The sequence below is a fragment of the Hippopotamus amphibius genome, chromosome 1 (assembly GCF_030028045.1).
Source record: "Hippopotamus amphibius kiboko isolate mHipAmp2 chromosome 1, mHipAmp2.hap2, whole genome shotgun sequence".
Taxonomy (NCBI): Eukaryota; Metazoa; Chordata; class Mammalia; order Artiodactyla; family Hippopotamidae; genus Hippopotamus; species Hippopotamus amphibius.
This window is the reverse complement of record NC_080186.1, coordinates 14,291,814-14,313,575: the sequence shown is the minus strand read 5'-3', so window position 1 is coordinate 14,313,575 and position 21,762 is coordinate 14,291,814. Positions and strand designations below refer to the sequence as shown.

Here is a 21,762-nt window from a genome sequence, read left to right as displayed (position 1 = left end):
CCCATCCATCCGTCCATCCGTCCATCCATCCATCCATCCGTCCGTCCATCCATCCATCCATCCATCCATCCATCCATCCATCCATCCATCCGTTCATCCATCCATCCATCCATCCGTTCATCCATCCATCCATCCATCTGTTCATCCATCCATCCATCCATCCATCCATCCATCCATCCATCCATCCATCCTTCCATCCATCCATCCATCCATCCACCCACCCATCCACCCATCCTTCCATCCATCTATTCATCCATCCATCCATCCATCCATCCATCCATCCATCCATCCATCTGTTCATCCATCTGTTCATCCATCCATCCATCCATCCATCCATCCTTCCATCCATCTATTCATGCATCCATCCATCCATCCATCCATCCATCCATCCATCCATCCACCCACCCATCCACCCATCCTTCCATCCATCTATTCATTCATGCATGCATGCATGCATCCATCCATCCATCCACCCATCCATCCATCCATCTGTTCATCCATCCATCCATCCATCCATCCACCCATCCATCCATCCGTTCATCCATCTGTTCATCCATCCATCCTTCCTTCCATCCATCCACCCACCCACCCACCCACCCTTCCATCCATCCATCCATCCTTCCATCCACCCATTCATCCATCCATTCATCCATCCGTCCATCCATCTGTTCATCCATCCATCCATCCATCCATCCATCCATCTATCTATCCTTCCTCCCTCCCTCCCTTCCTCCCCACCCCATCATTTTTAGGGTGCTTGTGCTTGGCCCTATGCTTTGGCCCTGGGGAAGTTGCTGCATGGACTGGAAAGGCAGACTTCTATCCCTAGGGAGCTCACCAAATGACTAAGTCAGAGCTGCAGGAGTCCTCAGGCATGTTCGATTTCTCCCCCAACATACTTTTCAGAGGGGTAATGACTTGCTGAAGGTTATGCAGTAAGTTGGTGGCAGACCTAGGACTCAGAGCCAGGTGTGTGGACGCCAGCCTCAGATTCTTGCATCTCTGCTGTGCTGACAGACGGCTCCACTCCTGGCTGGCAGCCCTCTTGACCAGCCCTTCTCTCCTTGGCTATTTTGATGTGTTCTTTGGCTTTTCTGGAGTCCTCTGTCCTAAGAGACACCCAGAGATCCTGGCTGGACCAGCGTGCAGGCCCCAGGCTCTAACTGAGCCTGGCTGTGCTCTGCCCGGAGATGACCATTTGGAATGTCAGGCTGCCTGGGCACCCGAGTGCAGAGACTCTGAGGCCCTGCTTTGCTTGTAGACACCGGCTTGCTGTCCCCAGAGGGTCTCCAGAGGGCATCTGTTCCTCCCTCACCTCAAGGGTAGGACCTCTGCAAATCCCACTTAAAGATTTTATTGCCTGGGAAGGACATTCCAGAGCCTTCTGCTAGGTGTGCCTTGTAGCATCCTTGTAGCTTTTTCCATTGAGAAATGCTTCCTGGTCTCTAGCCATAATCCCATATGCTGCACTTCCACTTGTTTAGCCTTCCATCGAGCAGGAGAATGGGTGGGCATCAACTTCCTGGTAAAGACCCTTCCCACCTTCTGCAGGCAGCATCAGTCCCCCTCTGAATCCCAGATGCTTACCTTCTTCCTGCCTGAAGTGCGTCTTGACTCACGCACACGTGCTTTTGTTGGGACGTGCTTTTTGGGTAGAAAGAATCTGGCTGGTCCTTCTAGGATTCCACAAGTTCCTGGGGTGGGGGGCGGGGACGGGGAGGAGGCACATTCCTTCTTCTGGAGTCATGGAGCCCTCTAAGCCAGAAGTGGCCTTGGAGCCCAGGGATCACCCTGGCCCCACCTTTCCTGATGGGGAAACTGAGGCCCAGAGAGGTTGAACAGCATGTCTGCAGCCATTCTGCTAGCCTGGCGGGGTTGGGTCTCCTCCTTCACAGGGCAGTGCTGTTTCTGGGGTTTGGGTTGGGGAGTGGGTTTTCCAGACTGATAAAGGTAACTGGTGGCCTTCGGACCTGGCAGTCCCTGCCCCAGATGGGTGTCCTGGAAGTGAGGCAGCTGGCTCCACGGGGGTCCCCAACCAGGAACCAGTGCCCGCGCCACTCATCCACTGGGTTGGCAGATTCCTGGCGGGCCAGGCCTGCCCTCAGAGCCAGGTGACGGCACCTCTTCCACTCCCACCTGCCCCGTGGTTCCCTCTCACCCCACTGCCTCCCTGACTCCCCTTTGGCCCCTGGGAGGCCCCTCACCTCCGAGGGTGGAGGGCAGGAGGCCTGAGTGATTAAGTTTCCAGGGGGATGCTAACTCCTCTGGCCGGGGTAGGAAGGGGTTAAGCAGCTCTGTCTGCTGGGGCAGGACTCCCAGCTGGTGTCCTGGCCCCTCAAGCCTACCAGGCCATCTGGCTTGGCAGACATCACAACAAGTTCCATCTGTCCCAAGGCAAAGTCACCAGGAGGAAGCTGCCTGCTGCCTTTGTGGCCCTGCTAGGGTGGGCGTGGACCGGCCTTCTGTCCCTAGGAGGCCATGCAGGTTGGGAAAGGGCCCACCGCTGGCAGGCTGCCTGGGGGTGGCTGGCGGGGTGGGGAGGGCCTGAGCTCCCGGGATGGCAGAACTTCCTTGTGCAGATGGGTCCCAGGAGGGGCTGGGACGCAGGCAGAGCGGGACTTGCACCCGGGCCCTGCTTGCTGCTCTGCCCTGGGGGCTCCAGCCCACAAGCTCATTCATCCATCCAGTGCGTAAATACCAGTTGAGGGCCTGCATGTGCTGGGTACTTGGGGACTTGGATACCAGACAGCTCCCCAGTCCCAGCGTGGGGCAGAGGGCCCCTCTGAGGGGCATAATGGCGCATCTCAGCCACACCCAGGACCCTGGCCCCTGGGACAACTCCCTCTCCCCAGCAGCTGGAATTGAGGTCTGCCCACTAAGGTGAGCAAAGTAACATGAGATGCTTGGTGTTCGTGACCTTGTATAATCTTCACAACCCAGTGAGGTACGTACTGTTGTTAGCCCATTTTACAGATGAGGAAACTGAGGCTCAGAGAGGTAAAGTCATTTTTACCAGGTCACCAGCTGGGGCATGGCTGAGTCTGTCTATCTGACCTGCAGGTGTTTGGAGATAAGGAGCAGCAGTGGAGCTGTGTGAGTGGCCTCACCCCTTCTCCCAGGCCATTCCTTCTTGTCCCTCTGTATGTGACTGTCTCCTTTTTGGCTTCCTGCTGAGTCCAGGCAACGTGTGGCTGGAGGACCAAGTCTCAGGGGAAAAAGAGGCCCCAATTGGGTTTGAGTTGAGGAAGGAATCTCTGCTGGTCCCTTGGCAGGGCTGGGGTTGGTGACCCTCTGTCTCGCCCTAAGCTGGGCACCTGGTAGGATCCGGGCAGCTTGGGGCACGGGAGGATCTCTAGTGTCTGCAGGATGCCCTGGCCATCTGAGGGTCCTGGGGGCTGGGCCAGGCCTAGGAGAACCTCACTTCAGGGGCCACTCTGTTGGGGTCCAGTGGGGCCCAGGGTGGGGCCTCTGTGCTTCACTTTTACATTTTGGAGGCGATGCCACTTAGGGTCCATTCTGACCCCCGGGAGACTGAAGTACACACTCCCTGACCTTCTGCATCACGAGGCCACCTGGCACAGAGAAAGGAGCCTAGGCTTTGGGATCAGAGGGGCCCATGTTCTACTGCAGCATCCGCCGCTCTGTACAGAGAGCAGAGGCCGGCAAGTCTGGTAGTTACGAGTTTGGGCTCTGGAGCCAGACTGCCTGGATTTAAATCCTGGCTCCATCACTTCTGAGCTCTGTGACCTTGAACACATTGCTTCACTTCCCTGGGCCTCAGTTTCCTCATCTGTAAAATGGGCATAATAATAGCACCTACCTCGTAAGGCTGTTGTGAGGATTAAATGAGTTGATAGTGCCTGTCACATTCTAACACTGCATGTTGTTAACCTGGACAGGTAGCCTTACCTCTGTGAGCCTCAGTTTCCCCATCAGCAGAATGGGGGGTGAGGAAACTAGAGGCTCCAATAAAGTGCTCTGCCAGGGGTTTATTGTCGCAGAGGGTTCTCTGGGAGTCTGCTACTTTTGATGTCTCTCTTCTCTGAGAGGCGTACCCCAGCCCTCTGGATGGATGGGAGGAATGCTGTGTGTGTGTGTGTGTGTGTGCGCGCACTCACGCATGCTTTGGGGGCGCCCCAGTGCCCTCCCCACTGGTTCACATCAAGTTGAAGGTCAGGGCTGCGTGGAGGAGGAGGCTGGAGTTAAGTCATGAGTCCGTCCCCTTGAGCTGTGTGTAGTCACTAATCCCGCTCAGCACGGGTGACCACGGTCTAATTACCTGTCCTTGCTGTGCCTGCAGCTTCCCGGCCAGTTATGACAATGACGGCTCTGCATGCAGGCAGAGCCGGCCCCAGCCCGTCCCCTGTTGCACCAGCCGCACGTGTAATTGGTTCCCTGGGTCCTTGTCACTCTTTCCTCCTTCCTTCCTGGTGATTGTTCAGGACTGTGCTCCTCCCCTTAGCAGCAGCACGGCTGGAAGCACATGGGCTCTGGGTTCTGGTCCCGGTTCTCCCACTGCCTGGCTGTGTGGCCTTGGGCATGTCACTTCACCCTCTGAGCTTCTCATTTACAGATGGCCTGGGCTTCTGAGCATCCCCTTCTGAGGTCCTGGGGGCCCATGTTCTGTGATTTTTCTTTTCTTCTCATTACATCTGGAGCCTGATGTGCTTGCCAATCCTCATTTAATCCAGGAGGGGGGTCATTCTCCCCCATTTCACAGATGAGGAGACTGAGGCCTGGAGAGGTGACTTGCTCGAGGCTGCGGGGTTTCGGTTTAAACCCAGGATGGGATATGTGCCAACTCCCGCCTGGTGGGCTTTGCTTGGTTGCCGACTCCCCTATTGGTCTGGGTGTACACAGCTCAGAGTGAGTGACGTGGCTTTGATGGGGAGATGATGTTGAACTGCAGGCCCGCAGTGCCATGCATTTACCTGCGGGGCGGCATGGTCACTTGAAATAAACAACAGAGAGGCACAGAGTGCACATTAGGTTTCCAAAATAGCCTTGGGAGTTGCTGTTTTTCCTCAAAGCTATAAACATATCCTTGGGTGGGGCTCCCCCAGCCTCCTGGGCACAGACCCCCTGAGCCTCCTGCTTCTTTGGCCTGGGTGCGCAGACCCCCTCCTGGCTTTTGGACTTGAACAAGAGGTGGAGTCCCAGAGGCTGAGAGCTGCTGACACCAGGGGTGGGTGTTGGGTGACGGGCCTCTGGGGACTCGGCCAAGCAGAGCGGGCAGAGAGGCTAAGTCCTGGGAGACTGTGAGCACCAACCTGCCCATCAGCTGCCCCATGAGAGGTAGGCCCAGGGGTCAAGGTGAGGGAAGAGAATCGTTGGAGAAGAGTAGAAGAGCTGGCAGGGACTGTGGAGGTTGTCTGGGGAAACTGAGGCTGACAGGGAGGGGTAGGGTAGGCAGGGAGGTCATGTCTAAGGCCACACAGTGAGTTGGTGCTACACTGACTCCAGATTGGGTCTCCTGAGGAAAGCCCTGGAGGTGACATTCCATGGGCCCCTTATCCAGCAAACATTTATTTAATGCCTACTGTGTACCAGGAGTTGCAGCTGGGAGCCAGAGATGGGTCTTATCTGAGAAGGGCTGAGTTAAGTAGAGGCAGCCAGTGGGTACCCAGATAACCTCTGGAGTATGCACGAGGACCGGCACCTTTGGAGTACGGAAAAGGGGCATTTGACCCTGACCGAGGAGCTAGGGAAGGCTTCCTGGAGGAGGGGGTATACAAGCTAGTCCTGAAGTTGGCATAAGCTAAGGAGAGAGAAATGACAAAGCGGAAGTGTAGAGGGAGCCTTCCAGGCAGAGTGTACAGCACAGGCAAAGGCTTGGAGGTGTGATGCAGCGTGGCAGGCCCTGGGCTGGAGGTGTCGAGGGGGATGCTGTGTTGTCTCGCCCCACCCTAGCATGTGGCCACTTGCTCCAGGGCTCGTCACACACCAGGTGGAAACTTCTACCCTTTGGAAGAGAGGTGATGGGGCCCATTTCTCATCTGAGCTTGATCACCCAGCCCTTGCTCCTTGGGGAAGGCCAAGTGCCACCCCAATGAGGGTGAGGAAGGACAGTATTTATGGTAGGGTCTTCCCCCACCCATGGGAGAGTCTTTTGACTAATGGGGAAACCGAGGCACAAAACAATGTTGCTGCTGAGCTGGGGTGAGGACCCAGGGACCCTGCTTTTCCTTGGCTCCCTGGGCAGCTGCTGAGCCCCGCAAGAGTACAGCCTTGTCACGCTCAGCGCTTTTGAGGGGCACAGGAGCCTCTTCTATGTCCGTACCCTTGACCCAGCAACCCACTCCATGGCGATAACTAGACAAATATGCAAATCTGTGTGTACCGGGATGCTCTTGGCAGTGTTGATTAGATTCTAGGACTTGGGCATGACAGCGCAGGACCCACTATATCAGCGGTGCCACGGCCGCCTGCTGTATCAGCCACTGGGAAGGGTGCTTGCCGTGTGTTGTTACGTGAGAAGAGCAGACTTGAAAACCACACATGGTCTGATCCCACTTTCACTATTGAAAGATCTCAGAAGAAGAAGGTCTCATAAGAAAGCATCAGGAAGGACACGCAGCCAATGTTAACGGCGGTTCTCTCAGGGATGGAGGATTAGGTGTGTTGTTAATTTTTTCGTTTGTTTGGCTTTATCTGATTTTTTCAATCTTTCTGGTGTAATCATTGTAAAATGCTCAGGCAATTTAAAACAAGGGGAAACTAACGGGTACTTTTGTCTTTTTAAAAATTTAAATGGCTTTGATTTTTTTGACTAGGTAATAATACGTTACATGATTCAAAATTAAAAAGATACAGAAGGAGAAATTTGGACACCGGCTACAACATGGATGAACCTCGAGGACACTATGCTAAGTGCAATAAGCCAGTCACAAAAAGACAAGTACTGTGTGATTTCACACGTATGAGGGACCTACAGTAGACAGATTCCTGGAGACAGAAAGTAGAATGGTGATTGCCAGGGGCCGGGGGGAGGGGGAATGGGAAACTATTGTTAAATGGGGACAGGGTTTCAGTTCTGCAAGATGAAAGAGTTCTGGAGATGGGTAGGGGTGGTAGTTGACAACAGTGTGAATGTACTTAACGCCATTGACCTGTACACTTAAACATGGTTAAAAAGACAAATTTTATGAGTATTTTACTACAATTTAGAAAAAGGTACACAAGAAGACATAGTGACAAGTCTCCCTCCCACCCTGTCCCCAGCCACGAGGCCCTCCCTCTGGAGGCAACCACTGCTTTCAGTGTGGTCGTGTAGCCTTGCTTTCTTCCCTCCTGCCCTGGGTACCGCTGGGCAGGGGCAACTCGGATGGGGCCCCTTCACTGATGGAATGAGCAAAGATCCATCTCGCCCCAAGAGCCCAGGATGAGCACGCCCTCCCATCTCCATTTCCAGGGCACGAGGCAGCGGTGCCCAGACCTTCCAGCCCTGTTGGGTGGGGGGTGGGGCAGAGGTCCTGCCTGGGGAGAGCCCCAGAACTCGCTGCCTCTCTTGCAGTGGGAGGCGAGTACTCTTAATTCAGTCCTGTGCCTCTAAGTGGGCACTTGGGAAATGTTTGTTGAATCTGTCGTGGGGAAAGAAGATGGAATCTAAGCCAACAGCCAGAGGGGTTGAGCTGCTGTGGACACAGGCTGCTGGGCTGGGCATCCCAGAAACACCCACACTCACTCACTGGGGCATCCTCAGTGCCGGGTCTCGTGCCAGCGCTGGGATGTGGCACTGGATTGGACACGAGGGCGGTGAGACATCCTCCTGAGATGAGACAAGCCTCCAAAGACTTGCTTGACAGCCCCATGTGTCACTAGGCGTTGAGAGCAGGGAGTCTGGTTTGGTACCCAGGGATGCTGTCTGGTGCCTAGGGCCCTGGCCATCCACTCAGCAGAGCTGCCACCCCAAGCTGAGCAGCCCATTTTCCGTGGCAGGAGAGCCAACGTAAAGACCACGTTCCGTGGCTAATCAGTGTCCCCCTAGTGCGAGTTTACTGAGAGCTGAGCTCTGTGCTAAGCACATAATGGATGCTGACTCATTTAATACAGCAGCCCCACAAGGCAGGTGCTGCCACTAGCCCCCACCTTAAAGATGGGCGCCAGGAGCACAGCAGGTTCAGTGCTTTGCCCCAGCCGGTTGTAGGGCTGGCATGGGTGGCAGGGCTGTGGGCAGGTCTGTCTTGGCCAGTGGAGGTGGAACACTAGGGCCTTTCTCCACCCGGGTTCTGGGGCTTAAGAAGTGAGTAAACAGGCAAAGCATATGCCCTGGCTAAGCCGCTGTCTTCCAAGTCAGTGACTGTGACCCAGGGGTATACATGTGTGCTGCCCCCGGCAGGGTAATTTGGGGGTGCTTTCCGAGCAGTGTGCTGGGGGCATGGTAGGCAGTGGGGTTTATGGAACTGATGGGACACCCTGCTGCGAGGCTGCTCAGACTTGGGAGTCAGATGGACCTGGGTCTGGCCTGGAACAAGTCCTTTTACCTGGACCTCAGTTTTCTCACCTGTAAAGTGGGAAGGATAACACCTGGCTCACAGAACTATGGTGGGAGTAAAGTGACTAGACTAACACAAAATAAGCATTATACAGTGAAAGCAAGTCCTTCCTTTCTCCGGGAGAGCAGAATCTGATGGGAGAGGCAGAGAAGTGAATATTTACAGAACCCTGATGCCATGAGGAAGGCATGTGCTGGGGCTGGAAACACCAGGATGGGTGTAGTGACTCATCCTGGGGAAGTCATGAAGGGCTTCCTGGAGGAGGTGATGAAGGTGTCGCAAGCCTGGAAGAGGTTGCCAGTGGTGCCCCAGAAACTTCACGGTGGCCTGCATTTTGGGACACAGATTCCTCCTCACCATGAGCTGTCATTGAGCCACTTTCCTTCTTGGAGTGGCCTGCTTGGTGGGGGACAGTGCCCACATGGGTGTGGTTTCTAGACAGAGGTGCTGGAAGGAGGGTACTGCCCCGCCCCTCCCCGCAGAGCTGCCGGGTCTCCGAAGGGGCTTTCCATAAATGACAGTAAAGTGGGAGTGACTCTGGGCACCCTGCATAGATGTGGACGCTGGGTAACTGGAACGGAAGACTGGTGTAAACAGCTGGAGCCTTGGATTGGCATTGGGACAGGTGACCAGGGGCATCTCCGGACCTGGGAGAATGGCCTTCAGTGCCTTGTGCCTGCCGGGGTGGCCCCATGAGACCAGCTGGGCTCTGGCTGGCCGGACCCCTCCTAGGCCTTAGTCTCACCTGCTGTCATGGTGGCCCTTGTCAGGACAGACCTCAGAGCCTGAGCATGTGCCCAGTCATTCTCGGGACACGTCTGGGGGCATGGAGGGCAGAAGCGGATACTTGCTGGGTTTTGCCGGCAGTGGAATCGCTGGTGTCGGCATCTGTCTCAGTTGCTTCCAGATCCCCAGGGGGTCAGGGCAGGTTGGAGAAGTGTCCTTGCTTAGGTGGTCCTGTCCCTGCCTCTGCCCTCACCCACCTGTCCCTGCCTCCCCCAGACAGGCCTAGGCAGGGCAGTGCCAGTAATGGGAATGGCCATCGTCCAGCAAGGGTGCCTGTGCACCTTCACTTGAGCTCATTTAATGTCTGTGAGCCCTACAAGGTAGGATTGCTACCCCCATTTCACAGAGGAGGAAATTGAGGTTTCTAGCTGGTGGTAAGCGGGCCCCCCGGGGACCACACAGTGGCAGACGGCTTTCTCAGTTTGCTGCCCTTCTCAGTGGGGCCAGTGGAGACTCCTCCAGTCTTTGATTCTGTCAGGCCCAAGCAGCTCGTGGCAAGCACTCCTGAACCAATCATGGAATAAACCAGTGGACAAATGTTAAATCCATGCACGCTGCCACGCCACCCGCTGCTTGCTGGTCGCTGGTGGTGAGGGCAGGGGCCGGCGGGCCGATGCTGTTACCCAGGATAACTCTGGATGGCGGCAACGTTCCTGAGGCTGTCCCCTCTTTCGGGCTCCAACAGAGGGTCACATCCAGGGTCTGCACGTCATATCCAGAGGGACTCTTAGAGATCATGTTATAGATGGGGAGACTGAGGCCCAGGCGGGGAACGGTCTTGCTGGGGTCGTGTAGTGAATTAGCAACAGAGCCAGGACTCGAACCAGGATCTGCTCCCTGGGCCAGAACTCTCTCCTCCACTGGGTGCTTCCCTATGGATGTTAGACCCCCACTCACCCCGAGGAGCCTTGCGCAGACCTCTCTGCTGGGATCCCTGGAGGCGGCGGCTGTTTCAGGTTGAGATTGAGTCCGCGTGCGTGCGTGTGTGCGCGCGCAGTGGCAGCATGCTGGGGAGAGGTGCACGCTTGATATGGCGGCTGCTCAGCCCGGCCCATCACTAGCTTGCGGCCTGTGCTCCGGCCTGCCCGGTCCATTACCGCCCGCCTGTAATGGAATCGGCTGCCCTGGTTAAGTGTTCACATTAAATTAATACCTCCTCCGCGGAGACAATCAGTTGGCATTTAATTTGTGTCTCCTTCAGAGCAGCAGAGTACAGCTGGGCAACTGGGCCTCTGATGGGCACGTCTGGGAGGAGTCCCTTCCCCGCATCAGGGGCTGGGTGCTGATGGGGGCACCAGAGTCCACAGGGAGGGGGCTGGTGAGCGCGGGGGTGGCAGGGCCAGGCGGTACCCGTGAGGGCGGCACTCGGGGGATGGAGGGGCCCTCCTTTTACTGGAGAGAGAAGATACGGTAAACCAGATGAGAGGAGGAAGTCAGGAGGTGGAGAGGCTCCACGTGGTTCAGCGATGGGCTGCCTGGGAGGAGGAACTCCCTCGGAGAAAAGTGGTTTCTCACCATGTATCCCGGGCCCCGCCCCACTCTCGCTGCCCGTTTGCTTATCTGTATTTTATTTTCTGCCGCAAATGTGAATTGTTTGTGATCTTGGACAAGGGTGGTGGCATGGGATGGGGACATTGACCCGGTCGTGATTGCCCAGCTCTCTGGGGGGCGCAGCAGACGCTAAGGGGTGGGGACCCACCGAGCGCCCGCTCTGATCTGTTGCCCGTCGGCATCTGTGAAACTGCTTCGAAGCAGAGTCCCCCGGGTCTGCCTCGTCCTCCAGCTCGGATATTAGTCTAGAGAAGGACCTGCCAGTCAGGGCCCCAGCCCGGCCCCAGCCCTGCAGCGAGGCGGGGGCAAGGCCGGGAGACGAGGGGCGCCCCTGTGCGTCTGTGGGTGGGCTCGCCCAGAAGCCAGGGGCAGCTCAGAGCCCCGGGGACGGTGGGGCAGAGCGGCTCCAGCACGCCCCCGGCCGTCTCCTGGCGGCCTGCCGCCGGCCGGCCGTGCTGCTGTGGGGGAAGCGCCCCGTGCCCGGGTGGCAACTGCCTTCCGCCCATCGGCCCTTCACCAGAGGCAGGGCCCACGCTTGGCCCAGAATGAAGTTTTCCACGGACGGCTCTGGCCCAGCCACACCTGAGCTTGCTTCCCATCACCTGAGTGAGTCGGCCCGGGCGTGTGCCGGCGGCTTGCCTTCCCTGGAAAGGTGTGGACCATTCCTGTGGCGCCCTCCCAGCTCTCTGAGGTCTGGCCGCTGGAGCCAGCTGGGAGATTCTGCAGTTCGAATTGAGCTTCAGAGCATTTGTTTTCTGCTGTGTGCCGGGGGGTGGGGTGGGGGGCGGACTGGGTGTTTTCACCCATCCCACCCCCACCCCACCTCATGTAGTTCTCACAACCCAGCCTCAAAAGGGGTGGTATGTGTCCCATCTCACAGATGAGGCAGCTGAGGCCCAGAGAGAGTAACTGACTTGCCCAAAGACACGCAACTGGGAAACGGCAGGGGCAGTATCTGAACCCAGTCTCCTGCTGCCCAGGACTCTCTGGGACTTTCTCCCCAGAAGCGCCAGCGCTGTCCCAGGAGCCTACGTGGTTTTGCTGGGGCTGTACCCACTTTCCTCTGGAGCTGGAGTCCCGGAGCCTCTTTCTGTGACTGCACAGGAAGTGAAAAATCTGTGAGTCAGTCCCTCTGCCAGTGACTTCAGCTTGGCTTTCCGCCCCTCAGCAGGCCAGGCTTCGTGGCCCCTTTCCTGTGGGTCTGTGTGTCATCCTGAGCCCATGGGGGAGGGGAGACACTGGCCCAGAGTGTTGGCTGGGGCTGGGGGCTGGCGTCAAAGCTGCCCCTCCCCTCCCCCCCAGTGGCCTGCCGAGACTTCTCGTCCATCACGTGGTCCAGCGGTGGCTCCTCAGGAATGTGGGGAGACCACGTCTGGCTGAGGCGGGGCAGCCACCTCCCCCTCCGGGCCACCTCCTCACACACAGTGCTCCGTCTGCTAAGATGGTAGCTGAGCCCCGCCAGGATCTCAGCTGCCGTGTGGGGCTGGGGAGTCATTTCCTCTCCCTGCTCATTGTCCTGACATCCCTGCTTTCCCGTCCTGGCCTGGAGCTGTGGGAAGGAGGAGAGGGAAGCTTTCTCCTTCTCCCTGCCCGCTTCCTGCCCTGGCCGGCCCTCCCCCTGGCCTGGCCTCTCCCCGGGGGAGGCTCCGGAGCCGCGTGGACGGAGGAGTCCCCGGGCTGGGGCTGTGCAGACTGAGGATGTCCGAGGGGCCCTGGCTGGGGAGGGAGCACGTAGGGGGGCTGAGTGGTTGCCGCTTGGGTCACTCATTCATTCAACAAATCCATTCAATGACTGACTCCTTACCAAGCGCGGGCGGGTTTAGGTGCAGGGAGAGCAGCGGTGTGCAGCAGTGGTGGTGATCACCAGCTCTCCGGCTGGGGGAGGGGCCGGACCTGATGATTTGTGTGATGGCGGCCCTCCTGTGCGCCCCATTTCCCACCTAGGCATCTCCCCCCATGTTTCCTCCGCGCTCCGACGGGCCAGGGCACGGGGGGCCTGAGACCTCCTGAGATGGGCAGCACACACACCCACACTGCGATTTGTGGGCTGCCCAGCCTGAGCCCCTGCCTGTCCTTTGCGTGGGCACAGCGGCCCCCAGGACTGCCCTTGCACTTGTCCAGCACTGCCCTGTTGTGGATCACGCCCAGTGGGTTTGGACACCGGTCAGTAGAGGGACTGGAGTGACTAAGTCACGGGGGGAGGAGGCTGGGCTGGGAGATGGTCCCTGGGGTCCAGTCCAGCCAGAATCAGCCCGTGGCTGGGGACCAGTCACGTGACCACCAGAGCGTATGGGCACAGAATGGCTTTTCCGGAGTGCCCCTGGGGTGTGCTGGGCTCACACTCTGTCTCATTTACAGATGGAGACATCGAGGCTCTGAGTGGTGGAAGGACGTGCCAGGGAGGCAGAGCCGGGGTTCAGACTCACGTCCTTCTGCCTCGCTCCTCGTGAGTGCTGGCTTGGGCTGGGGGAGGGGAGGGCACTCTGCTGTCCACTCCCCGGGTGACCCTGCACCTCGGTTTCCTTATCTGTACACTCAGAGGCGTGGTCTAGGTGACCTTCGGTCCCTTTTTCAGCCTTCGCTTCTGGAGATTGTCTGAGTCTCTTATTTCTGTAAAATAGAAACAACCCCCGCTTGTCAGCTGTGTGATTTTGCGGGAGGTGCTTCATGCTTTTGGAATTTAGCTTCATCAATGACATGGAGACAATAATGACCTGACTTAGAGGTTACTGTGAAACTGAAATGAGGCTCTGCCTGTGATGCACCTGAGGACGGTGCTGGGCACATCGTAAGCGCTCAGCCTGTGTTAGCTGCCCTGTCACATCATCATCATCATCAGCATCAGTATCACCGCCACCATCATCCATCCCTTCTGCTTCAGAGGCTGGCGTGAGCATCCGTAGCCGGAGAGCACTTTAAGGAGCTGGCACGCATACGAGGCTGCTGTTGAAGGGTGTCTACAGGTGGGGGGGAGAGAGAGAGGATGCTGGGGGGAGATGCTGGGGACGAGAGAAGGTCCCCGTGGTGTTGTTGGGGCATGAGCCAGATCTGGGGCCTGAGCACGCTTTGGAGGTGGAGGAGATGGAGGGTGGTCCATCGCTGTCCCTGGCATCATGGGCCGGCTCTTGGGGTGAGAGCCACGCTTGATGAGATGTCACAGCCAAGCCACCCTGGGAAGATGGCATCCTGAGGCCTTCTGCCTCAAGCCTGAGCTCAAGGAGGGAAAACAATGGAAGTGGCTGCCGAGAGGCTCGAGACTGGGAAGAGATGACATTTGAGACAAGCCTGGGAGAATGGATAGATTTCAGGAGGCTGAAGGGGAGGGAGGGAAAGGGGCATCGAGTTACCTCTGATTATTTCCTCATCCACAAAATGGGGAGCATCCTTAGGGGAGGATTAAATGACATTTTTTTAATGTATACGAAGGCCCAATGTGGTGTACACCACCCGGAAGGTGACCAGGAAATGTCCCTCTGTCCACTCCATTCAAGAGAAAAGAATTTGGAAGTTTTATGAGCTGGTGGGTCAGGACAGGCAGGGGTGGATCTAAGTGATTCAGGCTGTCTTGGTCTTGGCTAGAGTCGTCTGTGTGCTCTGGGCCTTCATTTTCCCACCTGTAAAATGGGGAGGAGGTTTCTCTGCAGCTTCACAGCCCACTGTATGAGCTCCTGCAGTGGGCTGCACGTGAAAGTCAGGAAGACAAAGGCTTAAAGGACGTGACATCCACCAGCCCCCGTCCCATAGTAGGTGTGTGCCCTCTTGGTGACAGTTGACTACTCCCTGGCCTTCCTGCTGGCCCATTTTTGCTTATGTTGGTTCTGCTGCCTGAAACTCCCGTCCTGCTGAAACCTTACTCCCGTGGGCAGAGCCAGGTCAGGGGAGGGGACCGTGCCTGGGAAGCCGGTTTGGGAATGTCAGAGCCCACAACATGGTTGACCAGTTTTGGGTTAAGCCACATGCTCCCTCCCCCTGGGCTGAGTTGCAGGGAATCTGGGGCGCCTTAAGAAACATCACTCATGCATCCTTTCACCCCAGTTAGCCAGAGCAGCTGAAGGGCAAAGCTTTTCTGCACTGTCAACATCGAAGCTGGCAAAGCCAAGCTTTCCTGCCGCGGCTGGGAGGGGAGGTGAGTGTAGGCAGAGGGTTTGGTCTGTCAAGCCAGCTGCTATCAACACACAGGGGTCCTTTTGGGTCTCCTGGGGCAGGTGCACCGGCTGCCCACCCGTCCAGCTCTGGGAATAAAAGGCTTATGAAGTCGTTTGTGCAAGCTCATCTGGGGTGCAGCTTAGCGAGGTGAGGGGGCCACTGAAGTACCTTCTGCAGGGGAGTGCATTAGAAATGAGCCCCACCCCAGACCTGCTGAATCCGTGTCTGCATGTGAACAAGATCCCCGGGTGATCCCCACGCACATCACAGCTGGGGAATGGATGCTTTAGAGCATGAGCTTGGCTTGAGTCCCATCCCTGCTTACTAGCTGTGTGACCCTGGAAAAGTTACCTCAACTCTCTGAACCTCAGTTCTCTCATCTGTGAAATGGGTTTGGGGAAAATTTCTTTACCTGAGAGGGTTCATAATTCACATGAAAGCCAATGAGATGTGTACAAGGCCCTGAGCCCGGTGCATGGGACTCAGACCGTGCTCGCCCATCAGTGGCTGCTGCAACTGCAGCTAATGTGTCTGGGGATGCAAAGACATTGCTTTCCTGTGCTGGGCCTCACTTTTCCTGTCTGTTCAGTGGGTCTGCTGACCCCTGCCCCACCTTCCTCACGAGAAGTTTGCGTAAAGGAAAAGTGAGGAGGGGCTGGGCCTCATCCCCAAAAGCCCATCTGGGAAATGGGTGTGCGTGGGGGGAGATGCCCCGGTGTGCCTGCATCTTCATTCCTCGCTGCCCCCTCCTCTGCTGCGCCTGCTGTGGTTGTCAGATGCAGCAGCGAGGCCGGCCTCAGGAGCCAGGCTGCAGCCAGCACCACACCGGGCCCTTCCCTGTCCCTGCTCTGCTCCGTGGCTTCGCCCCTCTCAGGGCAGCAAAGCCAGGAGGGATGATACAGCTTGGGACTTGTGTTCTGGGTCGTGGCCTCCCTTGAGGGAAGCCCCAGATGCCCCATGCTGCTGGGTGAGGTGAGAGCAGCCTTGAACTTCCCCCCACCTGGGATTCCTAATCCCTACGCTGGGCCTGGGGCTGGACTTGTGGCCCTGCCCATGACACACTGCGTGACCTTGGGCAGATTCCTTTTACACACTGGGCCTCCGTTTCCCTGTTTGTACAATGAGGGTGTTCAGTGAGATGATCCTGCCTGGGTTAGACCGCAAGATTCTCCTACTGTCCCCCCTTAGCTTCATTTGTGTCCCTCATCCCTGCCAGGACCCCTGCCCCAGCCTCACTGCCCACTGGGTTCTGAACTCTGCAGCCCATGGCAGGTCTGGGCCTGGCCGCCACCACTGGGGGCTGGTAAAGACTGAGAGGAACGGGGGAGGGGGAAGCGTGTGTGTCCTCTGGGAGCCCCAGCCAGGGCCGTCGTGTCTCGTGTGGGAAAGAGGAGGAATTTTCCTGTGTGTGTGCAAACAGTATTCGTTTTCTCTTGTTTCCAAAAGCCGGTGACGTAACCCACTCTTCAGCCATCCCTCCCCTCTGGCCTATTTTTAGCTGGCCCCGACAGCATCCTAAAAGGCTTCCAGACCTGCCTGCTCTGAGGCCATGTAGGGAGGTAGCCATGGGGTGAAGAAAGAGTGAAACTCCCGGTCTGTCTGTCTCAGGATGGAGAGGGGATAAGGACCTGCCCCTGTGGGGAAGAAGGGGGATCTGGGTGGGGAGCGGGTTAGGGCTCTGATGGGTCCTGGACTTACGGGGAGCCTGGCAGGGTTACGAGCACTCGATCTGGAGTCTCCAGCCTGGGTTTGAGTCCTGGCCCCACCTGTCCTCACCCTGACCTTGGGTATCTAACTCTGCCTTGCTTTCTTCGCCTGTGACATGGGGATCATGGTGGCAGTGAGGCTAGAGGGCTGTTTTGAGGATTGAATTACATCATGTAGAACTGGTGTCTGGTACAAAATAAGCACTCAGTGAAGGTGGGCTAGTACTGTTGTGGTGACTCTAAGTATGATCATCCCAGCCTGCCTCCAGTTAGTGCTGGGGGTACACTCAGAGCCCCCGTGTGCCTTCTCCCCTCTGTCCTTTCCTGTCCAACTTCAGCCAGCGTGTACACAAGCAAGGGGACACATGTAAAGGCCCTGGAGTGAAGCCTGGAGCTTAATAAACATTAAATAAGTGAGAGTTATATTTATTTTTTGTTTTAATGAAATAAAACAGACCTGGGTTTGAAATCTAGCCCCACCCCCTAACTAGCTGTGTGTCTTTGGGCAAGATATTTAACCTCTCTGGGCCTCAGTTTCCTCATCTGTAAGACAGGGATGAGAACAGCTAGGTAGATATCTTTGTTGGTTAGGGTAGGTTGCAGGACAGACTCCGTGATTATAGTGGTTGACACAGTAAAATTTGTTTCTTGTGGGTGCAAAGGGGAGCCTGAATGTGGTGCTGGCTGCAGCCTGGCTCCTGAGAGCAGCCTTAGTACCATGTCTTACAGGAACAGCAGCATTTGTAAAGCACTTTACAGTTTGTGTGAAGGGGGTGTGGCAGTCCCTCCTGCCATCGTCTTCCTATGGTGCCAAGCTCATGCCTGGAGCCTGGCCCTCGTAGCCACCACCTGGTATCATGGTTATGCGTCAACCTGGCTGTCGCACCCACCTAGTGTCCTAGACTGGGAGCTCCCGAGGGGCAGGCAAGGATGGAGTTGCTGCTGTGCCCTCCTCGCCCAGCCCGGGGATGGGCCCAGGGTGGGTGCTGGCATTGTGTCTGAGGCTGGACTGGCCTGAGGAGGCCACCCTCTGACCACCTGTCCCTCTTGGCTCTTGCAGATGGGAGGAGGAGCTCGCCAAGCGCATGAACCTGCAGACCATGGTGGACACGCTGCAGGAGGTAAGAGGTCCCGACCAGCAGAGGCTCTTGGAAGAACCACGCGGCCAAGGGGCAAAGCCGGGGGCATTTCCCAGCAGACCCACTATGCTGTGTTACCTCCTTATGCCTCAGTCTCTCCTCGATGGAGCTGGGGGCCTCTTCCGCTTCCCCTGCTTCGGGGCTGGGAAGGCGCCAGCAGAGAGGTGCGGAAAAGCTCGGGCACAGGAGTCCTGGTACTGCCCTCGGCTTGCAGGAAGACTCGGGGCTGAGTGACTTGGAGAGGGCAGTGGCCATGTCACCAGGTGGGCTCCCAGCCCCAGCGGGTGCTCTGTGGCGGGTGTGAGGACTTTCTTTTGCTCTTCTGGCTCGGTGGCTCTGTGTTCGGGGCCCTGCTTCTCACTCGCCTGCTGTGTACCCTGGGCAGCAAACGTTACCTTCTCGGCCTCTGTTTTCCTCTCAGCCAAATGGGTACGAGAATGGCGACCCCACAAGAAAGCATGAAAAGCTCTTTTTCATATTTAGAAACATTGCCTTCTGATATTTAAAGCATTGATCGTCTAAATAAATAAATAAATAACCAAAAAAAAGAAAATAAGCAATGATCTTCTAAGGAAGTTTGAGACAGATTAAAATAAAGTCCATACGCAGAAGGAAAAGGATGAATGTTCTCCTCTACCCCGCTTTCTTTTATAAGAAAAGTATTTTTTACTTTACAAACATAACATCCTTATGGTCAAATATTTGGAAAATTCAGAAAAGCACGAAGAAGAAAATAACACTTACCTCCAGTTCTCCCCCCCTCCACTGTTGATAAATTGGTGTGTGACCTTCTGGTCTTTTTCGTGCAGATACATACAAGCCCTAGATGTGCACTTTCAAGTAGGTTGATGTATGTGATGTTGCCATTCTGGAGATTGGAGATAGTCAAATATTGGCAGTTTCACATGAATTGACCTACTATTTTAACCTATTGGGATCCCTTTTACATCCACTTTTTACATCCACTTTTTCTCTTAATGTCTGCCATGGATTTTTCCATACAATCAATAACCCTTGGAGAAGTGTTTTAGGCTGAGTGGTGCCCTGTGCTGAGCAAGGGCTGAGTGGGGAGCCAGGTGGGGACAAGGTCCTTGGCACCCCTTCCTTCCCTGGCACAAAGGCACCTGGCGCTTGGTTGGACGTCAGGTGTTTGGGGCTTTGGACCCAGGTGTCCAGCCCCTCCCTCCATCAGGCAGCCCAGCCCCCCTAAAACCTGCCCCATCTCCGTCCCCCATAGGCAGCGCAGGAGGCGGAAGCCATCCAGGAGGAGATGAACGAGAAGATTGAGCGTCTCAAGGCCGAGCTGGTGGTGTTTAAGGGGCTCATGAGTGACGTAAGTGCCACCGGCCGCCATCCCCAGGCATCCTGACCTCCCCCCACACCCATCATGCCAAACGCTTCATTCACTCCGAGGCTCCGGAGCTCGGCTTCTAGTTAGAGTCCTGGCTGGCTGCGTTTGACCCGTGAGGATGACGGATGCATCGGAGACCAGGCCCCCCTCCCCGCCCCCTCCCCACTTCCGCTTCCTTCGGTCTGAGTAGAGATGCATTAATCTGCCGCTTAACCCATCCCGCCCTCCCCGGGCTCCTCTGATGGTCTGTGTGTGTTTGCTCCGACTCCTGCCGGCTCACCACGGTGAGGGCAGGTGGTGGCCGTGGGCCTCAGTGTCTAGACGCGGTGGGGGGCCAACGGCAGGTGGAAGGAGACCACCGGTCTGGTCTGCGCCGGTCTGAGAGGCTCCCCGGGCCAGCGGTCTTCAGCAGGGTTTGCTTTGTAAAGTCGGGACAGGCCAGTGTGTGCGTCCTTGGGACGGTTGGAGCCCCTCTGAGTAGCTGTGGGCAGGGGCAGCTGTTGGCAGCAAGGACCTCCTTCCTGCTGGGACCCGGTTTCCTGCCACCTGCAAGCAGCGGGTAGTATGTCGAGAGAGTCTCCACGAAGGAGAAGGAGCCCAGTAGACGTGACTCGGCCTGGTGTGGCTTCTGGTCCTGAAGGGTGTGAGGCTGGGGTGGCTGGAAGAGGCCGCCTGGGGTCCCCTCCCCGGGGTCTGGGGGACCCCCCTCCTCCTAGGCACCCCCCCCACCATCAGTTGTGGGAGAAATCTGTGCAGGGGACAGGTGGGGCAGGCCCGGTGGGAAAGCAGGGAGGTCTTTCAGCCGTGGGACTTGACTTTCGTTTTTCTTTGCTCTGACAAAATAAACACTGACGCTGTGTCTGCTGAGAGGATGCCTTCCAGCCCTTAGGGAGACCGGCAAACATGGTCTCACATTGTGTCCACTCGGCGCCGAAGCCCTCGGCTCCCACAGTCCCTCCACCCCCTGCCCTGAACCCGAGCAGCTGTCCCAACCCTTCATGCCCAGAAAAGGCTCAAGGACCCCTCGGACGGCAGGGCCTCCCGCCCGAAACCTGGGGGTCTCCCCACCCCTCTGTCCAGCCGGAGCCTGGGAGCGCCTCCCCAACCCCCCATGCTTGCTCCATCCCTCGCTCACGTAACCCCCTGCTGTCCTCCCTGCAGCCCATGACAGACCTGGACACAAAGATCCAAGAAAAGGCCATGAAGGTGGACATGGACATCTGCCGCCGAATCGATATCACGGCCAAGCTGTGCGATGTCGCACAGCAGCGGAACTCGGAAGACGTGTCCAAGATCTTCCAGGTGACTAGGGCTGCCCTGCTCACCAGCCACCACTCCCAGCTGCCCGCCACCCTCCACCCCTCGTTCGCCTCACGCCCTGCCCATGCCCCTTCCCTCCCGAGGTAGCGTTTGCCCAACCCTCTGGCCTCCCCAGGAAAAACGCAGAATCAGGGACGCATAGACTCATAGGCAAGTCCGACTCCATCATCAAGGCTGACCGCTTCATCCTGTGGCTGAGGACACCACTCACCCGGGGGGTGCGGGGGTATGTGTGACGGGCTCCAGGAAGGACATGGCAGAGCTGGGACTAGGACTTGGGTCTCTGGACCCTCCAGGGCTCAGTCCACCCGTCCACCCTGGGTCCACTGCCCTGCTTCCTGCCTCTTCCTCTGGGAGCCGGAACTGGGTATCAGTGCTATGGTCGGGGAGCCCTGGCCAGGCTGTGGGAGCCCTGGGTGAGCTGGCCTGAGCGCTGGTCCATGAGCCTCAGAATTCAGAGGAGGAACTGTTGACCTGTTGACTCTTTTTCATTCCCACATCGAGACTCATTTAATACCCCCCTCCCCCATCCCCCCACCCCCTCAACGAGCAAGTGTGTGTGTCCTGAGCGAAGGCAATGGGTTAGCCCTGGTGAGTGTCCTCCAGGGAGGGCTTGGGGGCTGGTCCAGCTGCCCAAAGGGCGTGCGTCATTCTCCAAAGGCTGCTTCTTGAGTTTTGGGTTGTGGTTTGGCTTTTGCTTGAGTCCAGGGCAGTAGGGCGTGTTGTCGCTTTAAGTGTGTGACTTTGGATGTAGTGGGGTGAGGTCTGGGCTTCCCTGGGGCCCACTGTCCACCTCGTGCCTTCTTGCTGCCCCTCTGCGCGGAAGCAAGGGATCATTTCAACCTTTGTCTGGTTTGTCACGTCTTGTGTGCTTGGAGTGGAGGAAGCTTGTTGAACACGGGGCTGCCTGCCTGTCACCTTTGCATGTGAGCAGGAGGGCTCTGGGAAGCATGGAGCTGTCTGCGCCTCTGTAGGGTTCTCTGTCTCTCTGGGTGGCTCTGAGACATCCCAGTCTGGCCTGCTCCTCTCCCCAAATCACGGGGCAGCCTCTCTGGTGAAGGGGCAAGCTGAGCCGGCCCAACCACCAGGCCTCCCAGGGCAGGGAAGGGTCCAGGCCATCTGTTCCTCCATCCTGCATGTCTCCCCACCTCACGCTTCCTGCTAACGCCTCCTGCTTCTTAGAGGACCCGGCATCTTTCCTGGCAGTGGCTGCCCCAGCCACGCTCCATCCATCCTATGGGACGCTGTCTCCCTTCCCAGTCCACCCC

The 21,762-nt window shown here is 57.1% G+C and overlaps 1 protein-coding gene across 2 annotated transcripts in view; it reads left to right on the top strand.

Moving 5' to 3' along the window:
• The window catches only part of IFFO2 (intermediate filament family orphan 2), a 48,813-nt gene that overhangs the window by 15,084 nt on the left and 11,967 nt on the right, over positions 1-21,762 (top strand). Inside the window, exons 2-4 of one of the 2 annotated variants that reach the window (XM_057697958.1) lie at positions 17,745-17,805; positions 19,061-19,156; positions 20,336-20,476. In XM_057697958.1, coding sequence (XP_057553941.1) covers positions 17,745-17,805; positions 19,061-19,156; positions 20,336-20,476 — 298 coding nt within the window. The remainder of the gene's footprint in view (positions 1-17,744; positions 17,806-19,060; positions 19,157-20,335; positions 20,477-21,762) is intronic. The other variant, XM_057697966.1, reaches the window with a different exon arrangement.